This window comes from Zootoca vivipara, chromosome 10 (assembly GCF_963506605.1).
Source record: "Zootoca vivipara chromosome 10, rZooViv1.1, whole genome shotgun sequence".
NCBI lineage: Eukaryota > Metazoa > Chordata > Lepidosauria > Squamata > Lacertidae > Zootoca > Zootoca vivipara.
In genome coordinates this window covers 70,997,063-71,009,501 of record NC_083285.1, presented here as the reverse complement: position 1 = coordinate 71,009,501, position 12,439 = coordinate 70,997,063, and the positions used below count along the sequence as shown (strand labels likewise).

General features: G+C 47.6%; 1 protein-coding gene across 3 annotated transcripts; it reads left to right on the top strand.

Moving 5' to 3' along the window:
• The first annotated feature begins 4,028 nt into the window (after nt 1-4,028).
• LOC118090875 (oocyte zinc finger protein XlCOF6-like) lies at nt 4,029-12,439 on the top strand. Of its 3 annotated transcripts, none has more exons than XR_009558236.1 (4): nt 4,029-4,252; nt 5,060-5,219; nt 7,720-7,864; nt 8,094-8,493. XR_009558236.1 is itself a non-coding variant. In XM_060279345.1 (4 exons), exon 4 carries the CDS (start codon nt 9,529-9,531, stop codon nt 11,512-11,514), a length of 1,986 nt encoding a protein of 661 aa, XP_060135328.1. In that variant the 5' UTR covers nt 4,029-4,252; nt 5,060-5,219; nt 7,720-7,864; nt 9,425-9,528; the 3' UTR covers nt 11,515-12,439. The 3 variants fall into 3 exon arrangements, 2 of the variants coding, with proteins under 2 accessions (XP_060135328.1, XP_060135329.1); XM_060279345.1 differs by lacking the exon at nt 8,094-8,493 and adding an exon at nt 9,425-12,439; XM_060279346.1 differs by lacking the exons at nt 4,029-4,252; nt 5,060-5,219; nt 8,094-8,493 and adding exons at nt 5,243-5,988; nt 9,425-12,439.

The following is a 12,439-nucleotide window of genomic DNA, read 5'->3' as shown; positions in this document are numbered from 1 at the left end:
GAGAAGCGGACACGGAGCAATGTATTCAAACTACAAGAAAGAAGATTCCACCTAAACATTAGGAAGAACTTCCTGACAGTACGAGCTGTTCAACAGTGGAATTTGCTGCCAAGGAGTGTGGTGGAATCTCCTTCTTTGGAGGTCTTTAAGCAGAGGCTTGACAGGTATATGTCAGGAATGCTTGCTTTGATGGTGTTTCCTGCTTGGCAGGGGGTTGGACTGGATGGCCCTTGTGGTCTCTTCCAACTCGATGATTCTACCACCTGCTTCCTCACATCTCCAACAGATATATGTCGTGTATTTATACATTTCAGAAAGCTTATGCGCCCTGCCAAAAATGTTGCAGTTTCTGCTTTCTCCTGGTCTCATTGATCTCCCAGAATCTATGATTCTATGAAAAAAAAAGGCTCAACAGCTACGCCCATGGGTGCCAGTGGCCAGGCCAGACCCATTTCTGCCCCATCTTCTTTTGAAAAAATCATCTTTATTTCTTATTAAAAATTCACAAATCAACACAACAGCACAACACAATATAACACAACATAATCAAATCAGCACAAATTACACCAATTATATACGGAAAGAGAAAAAGAAAGCCAAAAAAAGAACGAAAAAAGAAAAAAAATACAGATTAAAATTTAACTTCCAAACATTTTAATATCGGTTCCCTTCTCATGTGAAATTTCTACCAGGCTTCTCCCTTATCAGCTGAATATCCTATACCATATCTTATTTTCCTTTATCAACTTGTGCATTTTAATCCAAACAAATCACCCACTTCGAACTTATACCTTCTTTATAAAAACAATCCTCCACATAACTCCACTCTCTTTTAATTTTTTGTTTGGGGACTCTCCTAATTATCACCGTCAACCTTGCTAAATTCATATATTCCACCAGTTGAATATACCATTCCTGTATAGATGGAACTTTATCTCCTTTCCAGTTCTGGGCTACCAACATTCTGGCCGCTCCACACGCATATAAAATGATATTTCTTCTATCGTTCGGCACACTTTCCGGAATTAAACTTAATAATAAAATTTATGGGGTTTTTTTCCCAAACATACATTTTAACATCTTTTTCCATTCATCATATAAAGGTAAAGGGACCCCTGACCATTAGGTCCAGTCGTGACCGACTCTGGGGTTGTGTGCTCATCTCAGTCTTGCATTGAACCTGTTGCGCAGTAATAAAACTTTGCTCCGGATTGTGGCTGGACGCCTTCCTTTACACTCCGCAGCGACCGCAGGCCCTTGCCTGACGAGCTGGGCAGCTGAGCAACCTCGCACCCAGAATTTTGCCCTAACACGAAGTTAAACAACAGATCAATAGAGCCAGACAGATACCTAGAGAGAACCTGCTGCAAGACAGACCCAAAAAAGAAAATAACAGAACACCACTAGTCATCACATACAGCTCCCAAGCTAAAACAGTACAACGCATCATCAGAGATCTACAGCCTCTCCTGGACAATGACAGCTCCCTTTCTCAAGCTCTGGGAGGAAGACCTTTCATTGCCTACAGACAGCCACCCAATCTTAAACAACTCCTCACCCACAATAATACAACCACCAGACTTAACATGGACACTGGTACCAGAGCCTGCAATAAACCCAGATGCCAACTTTGCTGCCACATACACCCAGACAACACCATTACTGGCCCCAACAACATCCAACATACCATCTCAGGACTATTTAATTGCTCATCTTCTAACATTGTGTATGCCATCAAATGCCAACAGTGCCCTTCAGCTCTCTATATTGGACAAACAGGCCAAACCCTACGCCAAAGGATAAATGGACATAAATCTGACATCAGGAACCAGAAGACAGAAAAACCAGTAGGAGAACACTTCAATCTCCCAGGACATTCTATACAAGATCTCAAAGTAGCTGTCTTACTACAAAAGAATTTCAGAAATAGACTGGAAAGAGAAGTTGCTGAATTGCAACTTATCACCAAGCTCAAAACCATGGAGGGACCTGGTTTGAACAGAGATATCGGATTCTTATCTCATTATACATGATAAGCGATCTTCAGCCATCTCAACCCTTGCTTTTTCATGCAAAACCATTTGCAGTCGTTTGCGGTCATCAACAGCTATCAGTCAGTCAATCACCCATTTCCACCACCCTTCTGAGTGATCCCCCCTCCCCATCCCCACCCCTCCCCACCCCTTCTCTACATAAGTGCCTGGAAACTTCCATTTCACTGTATCTGAAGAAGTGTGCATGCACACGAAAGCTCATACCAAAATAAAAACTTAGTTGGTCTTTAAGGTGCTACTGAAGGAATTTTTTTTATTTTACTTCGATCCAGACCAACACGGCTACCTACCTGTAACCACATCTTTATCCCCGAAAGGTACCAGGTGGGGTTACACGATCCCACCAATGAGAACACCAGATCAATTAACTTTTACCAATGGCCTTAGATGTAGCCCATCCATTTTCAGCTGTCTTAACTTTATTCTCTAATTGTATATTGGCAGGTGGTAAAGATATTTCCCGCATTCCTTCTTAATTTCGTAGAGGGCGAGTCGACCTCAGGTGGAAGGGATTATTTAATTTGGCCTTTCATTCCCCTCCCCCTTACATACCACAAGGTAATAGGTATCACCCGGGCTTCTTCCTGCCAAAGGGCAATTAACACATTCCTTTGCAGACAGCTAATTGGGAAGCAGAGAGAGACAGGGCCAGGGCTGTTAAAGACCCAGACTGCCCTGTTGCCTCTCCCAGCATACATTGCTTTAAACCAAGGATTCAGAGTTGTCCTATATTACAATTTCCATTCCATGTTCCATGACAGAGATTTTGGAATTCATTATTTGTACCCCGCCCATCCGGCTGGGTTTCCCCAGCCACTCTGGGCAGCTTCTACAAAGATTAAATTTCATTAAAATGTCACACATTAAAAACTTCCCTAAACAGAGCTGCCTTCAGATGTTTTCTAAATGTCAGGTAGTTGTTTCTCTCTCTGACCTCTGATGGGAGGGCGTTCCACAGGGCAGGCCCAACTACCGAGAAGGCTCTCTGCCTGGTTCCCTGTAAACACTGTGGGGGGGGGGGACTCAACTTTGCAGCTGGATTGCCGGGATCAGCCTGTGTCAATAGTCATTGTCCTGGCCTTAGTTAGACGCTGTGTGGGGAACTTGGGATTTTTTTAGGGGGGGGGCTTCCTCTAACTGCCCCCCTCCCTGGTTTGAACAGTACCAACACCCACAACACAGATGGATCTAATCTCATGGCGTGGGGTGGGGGAGGGAAATATTTTGCAATGTAAACATTTAGGCTTGCCAGACTGAATAGAGGACAGGACTTGTTGTTGTTGTTTAGTCGTTTAGTCGTGTCCGACTCTTCGTGACCCCATGGACCAGAGCACGCCAGGCACTCCTGTCTTGCACTGCCTCCCGCATTTCGGTCAAACTCATGTTCGTAGCTTCGAGAACACTGTCCAACCATCTCGTCCTCTGTCGTCCTCTTCTCTTTCTGCCCTCCATCTTTCCCAACATCAGGGTCTTTTCCAGGGAGTCTTCTCTTCTCAAGAGGTAGCCAAAGTATTGGAGCCTCAGCTTCAGGATCTGTCCTTCCAGTGGGCACTCAGGGCTGATTTCCTTCAGAATGGATAGGTTTGATCTTCTTGCAGTCCATGGGACTCTCAAGAGTCTCCTCCAGCACCATAATTCAAAAGCATCAATTGCATCAATTGCAGACCCTTTGCTTGGAAATTAAACACAGGGTCTGCTGGTTTCTCTCTAAGGTTTCCAGACTCAAAAGAGAGCAGGGCAATTAAAGGCACAGAAGTCCTGGCCTCTATTCAGCCTGGCAACCCTAGAAACATTGTGGGGGGGACACACCCCACTTTGCTGCTGGATTGCCGGGATCAGCCCCTCCCCCGCTCTCCTGATCCACAGAAGGAAGAGGGGAGGGGGGAAACCTTCCTGTCCTGCCCCCCCTTCAAACCTTCCCCTCCCCTCCCAGCCCATCCTTCTCTCATGCCACCCCCACTACCCCAAATCCCCCCACCATACGTTGCCCCTCTTCCTCCTCCTCTTCCTCGCTGTTTCCGGAATGAGGGGGAGAGCCCCCTCCCAACCTGCCTGCTTCTCCCGGAAGTGGAGCTCCTACGCCGGATCGCTACTCTGCACCGTTGCTCTAGGGGCGCGCGCATTTACAAAGGGGAGGAGGGGCGGCAGGGAAACCCCCCCCCCTTGTGGGAAAGAGGATCGCGAGCGAGGGCAAAGAGGTAAGGGGGCTGCGGGGGGGGGGTAGAAAAAAGGACCCAGAGATCCCCGCCAGCTCCCCAAAGCACCTTCCCTGGGCCCCACCGGGAGGGTCTGGATCCCTGCACGGTGCTGCGAAGGGGGGTTTCCTTGCAGAGAGAGGTGGGCCACGAAAGGATGAAGGGGCACGAGGGATAGAGACCCCCCCTGTCCCCCCCCTGCTTGACTTGGGGCGGTCCCTCCGGATGGAGAGATGGGGGCGCAGGGGAGACTCTGGGAGAGAGGAAGGGGGCAGGGAAGGGCAGCATTGGCGGGAGGGGGGGAGATAGGAAGACCATTCTATAGGGGGACGTCTCCATCGTGGATTCTCCGGTGGGACAGCTTTGGCCTCTCTCTGCCGCCCAGGAATGGGCCACCCCTTCAAGGGGACCAGAGAGGGATCCCTGGAAGGGGGGGGGTCCAGTTTCCCCACCTCTTCCTTCCTGCAAGCTCTGTCTTCTTCCCACCCCATAAGCCCCTCCCCTGTCCAGACTCAGCGGTTCTGCCCAGTCCAACCATTGGCCCCCCTGGAGAGGAGAGGAAATCCCGAGAGGAAGAGGGGAGGAAAGCGGCTCTTTGTTTCCACAATCCCACCCAGGAAGCAGCCATAAATCTTTCCCTCTCTCTCAGGCTTCCATCTTTAAGTGTCTTTCCCACTGCCTGGTTCATTCAGGATGAGGATAATGTACACCTGTCATCAGAAACAGGGATGCAGAGTCCGTGGAAAGACTCTCAGGATTGATATGGAAGTTGCACCTCAAAAGCATTTCTGTTCCTCTTATTCTTTGTAGGCAATGTCAGAGTGACTGACAAGCTGAGATACCACCCATCAGCATCGAAAGCAACTGTCCCAGTCGAAGGACCCATTTTCATGATAGACAGTGCCTGTGGCTGGAGGCTCTACACACAGGGTGTGCCTATGCGGGCCAAAGATTGCCAGTATTAGCACAGGTGAGGCGTGTGACCTTCCCAAATTTATAGACTGTATGTGAATGAGAAGTCATGGGTGGGATTATATTTTACAGCAACCCATAACATTTCATGAGCTGATATAGCAGTACGAACTCCAAATTAACTAAAAAACAACAACCACAAGATCATCATCAGTATTTATACCCCCGGGGCCTAGTTTGCCTGCCCATGATCTAGAGAAAACACCACCATTGAATCATACAGAGTAAAACTATCAGAACCTTCTTGAACCAATAGGTTAGGAATTATCACCATACATTAGATCTGTACTTTTCTATGCCTGAAAAATGCAACCATGACAATGTGGGAATGTTTGGGGATGCAGGAGAGGATATATTGTTTGATTACCAGTACAGTATATCCTTTCCAACTTGTGTTAACAAGTTGTACAATTTAGCTGAGTAACATTTCCCTTTTTAAACTTCCACAGCGGATGCATTTGCTCAGACTCGCGAAAGCCTCTAAAATAAGTTTCCTTGCTAATTTCCCCTTGGTAATTTATTTCATAAAAAGATAGACACGACACAGTCTTCTATAAAAATATTAAAAGGATTTACTCACACATTCTGTTCACAAATGGATCCCAGAAGGCAGACAACTTACAAATGTAATATACACCTGGAAACTCTCCCATAAGGAGATAGCGCCTTTGTCCTCTCTTGGTCGGAAGCTGGAAGCCAAGAGAGCATCTTAAGCTAAGCAGAGAGAGAGATGGCTGACCAGTCCTGCTCTTCTGTCACCTGGGCAGGTGAGGTCACGCCCACCTCTAGCCACATGCAGAGGAAGTCTGTCCCAGCCTAGGAGAAACAGGAAGTTCTGACTGGCTGCTCCAGACATCCCCTTTTATGTCCACTCTAGGGATGTTGTACTTGACTGCTCTTGTCTTTCACATCCCACAGATGCTTTAAAGGTCAGCACCAGCAGTTTGAATTGTTCTCGGAAATGCACTGTGAGTCAGGGAAGATCCTTTAGGAATAGTGTTATGTGGTCTCAGTGGCTGCTCCCAGTAACTCTCCCAGTAACTAGTCAAGCTGCCCCATTCTGGATTCGTTGGAGTTTCATAGTCACCTTCAAAGGGAGCTCCATGTAGAGCAGGTGGGCAATAGACCAAACAGGAGATAACCAGAGGATGCACCACTCTGGTGAGACAGTCTGCAGGCTAGTAAGGTCTCAGCCTGCGTACCAGATAGAGCTGATAGACAGCTGCTCTGGACACAGAAAAGACCTGTGCCTCCATGGACAGCTGTGAGTCCAAAATGACCCCCAGGCTGCACACCTGGTCCTTCAGGGGCATAGTTACCCCATTCAGGACCAGGGAGTCCTGCTCGCCTCCTGTCCCCCCCCCCAAACAGTACTTCTGTCTTGTCAGGGTTCAACCTCAATCTGTTAGCCGCCATCCATCCTCCAACCGCCTCCAGGCACTCACACAGGACCTTCACCGCCGTCACTGGCTCTGATTTAAAAGAGAGATAGAGCTAGGTATCACCCACATACTGATGAACACCCAGCCAACCCCCCTGATGATCTCTCCAAGTTGCTTCATATAGATATTAAAAAGCAGGGGGGAGAGGGGGGAGCCCTGACACACCCCACAAGTGCGGGCGCAGGGGTCTGAACACTCATCCCCCAACACCACTTTCTGGACATGGCCCAGGAGGAAGGAGGGGAACCACTGCATAACCGGGCCCCCAGCTCCCCTAGGGGGTCCAGAAGGATACCATGGTCAAAGGTCTGCAAAGCCGCTGAGAGATCCAGCAGAACCAGGAAACAGCTTCCCCCTCAGCCTCTAGCCCATCGGAGATGATCAAGCAGCTCAACCACGGCAGTTTCAGTCCCATGATGAGGTCTGAATCCCCGTTGGAAGCATCATGGTGGCAGGAGCTTTCCTGCTCCTCCAGCCCACAAAAGCTCCAGGCACAATACTTTCATTAGCTTTGAAGGTGCCATTGGATACTTGGTGGTCTTTTCTTCAAAAGACAAATATTTTGAATACTTTTACATTGACGTATGATGTAAATAGCGCTTCTGTTTCCCTTGTTCCACATCGGAGAGACTTTGATACACAGGTCTGAGCTCATTTCTCTGCCTGAAACTGCTGTGTTAGCAACAATGGAATCGTGGGCAGTGTGTTTGGGGCTCCTGGGCTGCCTAGAGAACAAGACCTCCTTCTCAGCCTGGCTGATATGGTGCCAAGGAAAGCAGAGCAGTAGGTTTGGCACCAGATTAGCTGCAGGAGTTGAATGAAGAAGGTGTGTAGGGCACATCCAACCCTCTTAGAGACTCCGCCCTGGATTTGTGTAGCTTTTCCTCCATAGCCTTTTCTTCTCCTGAAGATAACCCCCGAGGCAGCAGAGGTTTCGGACGAGAGTTTTCCTTCTCAATGTGCCCCATCTGCCCTTCACTTTCTTCTGCAGCAAGGACAGAATCTACCTTCTTAACTGTGGGATTCACTGTTGTTCTCATCCTCTCCATCCACCAGGGCCTGCCTTCACCTGCAGCAGAATTCCCCAACCCACCCAGGATTTGAGACCCAGCAGCTATCCTCACCTGGTTTAGCCGGCCGGTTGAAGCCATTCCTGGGATTGTGGCTCCTGTTACACACTGACAGCTTCTGGAAGCCACAGGTGAGAGCTGAGTGCAGACCAATGGTGGATAAATTAGTGCATGACATGTCCCCCACCAAAGGTACTACCGCTCCTCTAACACCCCAAGACATCCTATAATTACAATATTTAGGACGGATCAGGAATAAATTCATGGCTCCAGAAATAACACAATGAATATTGCATATTCAATGTTAAAGTTTCCACTATGTACAGTTATCCATTTGCCTTTAATATCTAGCTTTTTCAGTGCCAGTTTAGGATAGTCCTGCGTCAGAAGAGGGGCATGAGATCAGGCAGCACATCATTAATATAAAGAACAATGGAGGTGGGTGTTTCTGTCTGGGATTCCCATGCTCCAACTGCTTCTCCTTCTGCTCCTCCTACTCTCTCCATGCAATGTGAGACATGTAGACGGAGGTCCATCTCCAAGAACAGGAGCTTCCCTGAGCACCCATTCAGCTGGCCCCAAGCCCCAAGCCTTGTCACTAGTTCTCTGACTGACCCAGACCACAGTCGCTGGGAAAGACATAGCCCTGGGTGTCTCAGAATGGTCCACATGGGCCTCCTGAGGCCAATGGGACTGTGCAGGTGATTCATGAAGATCTAGAGGTGGAAACGGGGGGTGGGGGTGGATGGAGGATTATGATGCAGAGGGTGGGAAATGTCCAAAGGAACGAGGAGCCAGAGAAAGAGACAGAGAGCAGCTGCCTTTCCTGTGAGGAAACAATGGATTTGCAAAGGCTGTATTCCCAGATCATGCTGCTTTATTAACGACTAGTATATTTCAGCCCGTTTAATAACGGGCGCTAGAACATCCTGGGGTTCGGAGAAGCGCTTGTGCAGCGCTTCTCCGAACCCTGGGACCTGTCCTTGCTGTCGGCGGCAGGGGGACAGGAACGGAGGAGGAGAAAGCGCTGCGTTCTCCTCCGTTCCTCTCCCGCAGCCGCCGACAGGAAGAAGACATCCCAGGGTTCGGAGAAGCGCTTGCGCAGCGCTTCTCTGAACCCTGGGACCTGTCCTTGCTGTCGGCGGCAGGGGGACAGGAACGGAGGAGAAAGCACTGCGTTCTCCTCCTCCGTTCCTCTCCCCCAGCCGCTGACAGGAAAGACGCGCGCACTCTCCCCCCCCCTGCCTCCTCCAACCGCCGCTCCTCACGGCCAGGGAGGGTTGTGAGGAGGCCTTCGCCGGCCTCCACCCTCGCTTCCCTGACGTGCCCTGCAGTGAGGCAGCGTCCGGCGGGAGCGGCGGTTGGAGGAGGCAGAGGGGGGGGAAGAGTGCACGCGCGCAGTCTCTGCTGTCCAATCCCTGTATCCCTGGGGCACATGCGCAGTGACCCAGGGACACACGGGACAGCTTGGACGCAGGGACAACTTGGACATTATTATATAGGATGACTGAGGATTAGGAAAGGTTGCTGCTGCATTACTATCATTTGATATCATTGCATTTGCATTTCCTAAAAATTTCAGGGCATGGGTAGGAGGTGGGGGAATGTAGGAGATGTTGAAATAACAGAAGGTGCTAATGGCGGTTGATGTGATCTCTATTTCTCTGTTCTCTTCCTTAAAACCCGAACAGGATTTCCTTTCCTCCCACTCTGAAGAATGTGATGGAGAAAGACACCTTTTGTTTCATTAGGAATAGAAATTAAAATGTGTGAAATGTGGAATATGCTTCACTGAATGAGAACGCATAGTTCATATCAAGGAACTCAAACAGAGGAGAAACCATTTAAAGGTATGGAGAGTGGAAATAGTTTCACTGATAGTGGAAAACTTAGAACACATCAGCAGACTCACATGGGCAAGGAAGGATTCCAATGCAGGGACTGTGGGAAGAACTTCAGTCAGAGCGGATCCCTCAATATACACCAACGGATTCACACAGGGGAGAAACCTTTTAAATGCAGGGAGTGCGGAAAGAGCTTCAGTCAGAGTGGACACCTTAGAGGACATCAGCGGACTCACACAGGGGAGAAACCATATAAATGTATGGAATGCGGAAAGAGCTTTAGTGATAATGGATACCTCAGAATACATCAACGGACTCACACAGGGGAGAAACCATTTAAATGCATGGAGTGTGGAAAGAGCTTCAGTCAGAGTGGACACTTAAGTTCACATCACCTGACTCACACGGGTGAAAAACCATATAAATGTATGGAGTGCGGAAAGAGCTTTCGTGATAATGGAAACCTTAGAAAACATCAACGGACTCATTCAGGGGAAAAACCATGTAAGTGTATGGAGTGCGGAAAGAGCTTTAGTTGTAATGGAAGCCTTAGAAAACACCAACGGACTCACACAGGGGAAAAACCATTTAAATGCATGGAATGCGGAAAGAGCTTTAGTGATAATGGATACCTTAAAAAACATCAAGGGACTCACCCAGAGGAGAAACCATTTAAATGTATGGAGTGTGGAAAGAGCTTCAGTTTCAAAGCGAGTCTTACAGCACATCAACAGACTCACACAGGGAAGAAAAAATATAAATGTATGGAGTGTGGAAAGAGCTTCAGTCGGAGTGGAACCCTTAGAAGACATCAACGGACTCACACCGGAGAGAAACCATATAAATGTATGGAATGCGGAAAGAGCTTCAGTTTCAATTCAACCCTTAGAATACATCAATGGACTCACAGAGAGGAGAAACCATATAAATGTATGGAGTGTGGAAAGAGCTTCACTTGCAATGCAAATCTTATCAGTCATCAATATACTCATACAGAGGAGAAACCATTTAAATGTATGGAATGCGGAAAGAGCTTCTGTTTCAATGCAACCCTTAGAAGCCATCAACAGACTCACACAGGGGAGAAACCATTTAAATGTATGGAGTGCGGAAAAAGCTTCAGACAGAGTGGACACTTCAATATACATCAACGGACTCATACGGGGGAGAAACCATTTATATGTATGGAGTGCGGAAGGAGCTTTCGTGATAATGCAAACCTTAGACAACATCAACGGACTCACACAGGGGAGAAACCGTTTAAATGTATGGAGTGTGGGAAAAGCTTCAGTCAGAGTGGACAACTCAATATACATCAACAGACTCACACAGGGGAGAAACCATTTAAATGCATTGAGTGCGGAAAGCACTTCAGTCAGAATGTGAACCTTAAAATTCACCAGCGGATTCACACAGGGGAGAAGCCATTTAAATGTATGGAGTGCGGAAAGAGCTTCCGTTTCAGTGCAACTCTTAGAATCCATCAACAGAGTCACAAAGAGGAGAAACCATTTCAATGTATGGAGTGCGGAAAGAGCTTCACTCAGAGTGGACACTTCAATATACACCAACGGACTCACACAGGGGAGAAACCATTTAAATGTATGGAGTGCGGAAAGAGCTTCAGTCATAATACAAGCCTTAGAAAACATCAACGGACGCACACAGGGGAGAAACCATTTAAATGTATTGAGTGCGGAAAGAGCTTTAGTGATAATGGATACCTTAGAAAACATCAATGGACTCATATAGAGGAGAAACCATTTAAATGCTTGGAGTGCGGAAATAACTTCAGTCAGAACGGAGACCTTAAATTACACCAGCAGACTCACTCCAGTGAAAAACCCTATGAATGTATGGAGTGCGGAAAGAGCTTCAGTCAGAGTGGACACCTCAGAAGACATCAACTGACTCACACAGGGGAGAGATCATTTTAATGTATGGAGTGTGGGAAAAGCTTCAGTCAGAGTTAAAATGGTTGAGGAAGACATCCGCGGACACAGAGGGGGAGAAAGCGTTTAATTGTATGGCTTCAGTCAGAGTGGAAGTCCCACATCAACAGACTGATGGACAGGAAGAACTTTTAGACTTGAAACCGTACAAACCAACAACAAACTCAAAGAGGATAAGCAATTTAAAAGGAAAGATTGCAGAAAGTTATTTAGTTATAATGGAATGCTTTAAGGAACATCTAGGGAGTCTCACAGGGGAGGACCCATTTAGATGTATGGAGTGCGGAACGTGTTCCTCTCAGAGTCCACTCTTTTCTTTTTCTCAGCAGGAAATCAGTCTTAAACACATGATTTTCTATGTGAAGTTCTGGTGTTTATTTGTAACATTGTATAGCGATGAAATTTTGAAGGCAATGTCAAACAATGTGATTATAACTTAAGATTTAAAGGACCTTTTCATAGAGAAGGAGCGAGGGTGGATCTGGATTGCTGGTGGTAAGGATTAGGGCTGGGCAATATATTGATATCTCTTCTAGACCACATCACGATAACCTTTGAAAAACAATTGATATGGCAATAAACCACGAATCACAGCGTGTGTTTCTGGGATGTGCCTGGAAGCAGCCGGCAGAAAACTTTGCTTCGTGAAGCCCCTGCAGATGCCCAGTTGCTGACTTCCCTCCCAGACGACAGGAAGCGAAACACACACCTCCATTGCCCTGTGTCGTTCCAGCCTCTTTCCTCCCTTGCTCCCTTCTGCCGGTGTGTGTGCCTGACTTAGATATCTTGTGGGGTGTATTTTTTTAGTGCTGAAACTGGATTTGCTCTCAGGAGCTAGGTTTTGTGCCTGACTGGGGACCCAGTGAGAATGGTATGCTTTGAAAGCTCAGTAAACTCTTACTGAAGACGT

What these genes read in the sequence shown, in the direction of transcription:
- LOC118090875 (XM_060279345.1), top strand. Translation starts at nt 9,529, where the DNA reads ATGAGAACGCATAGTTCATATCAAGGAACTCAAACAGAGGAGAAACCA.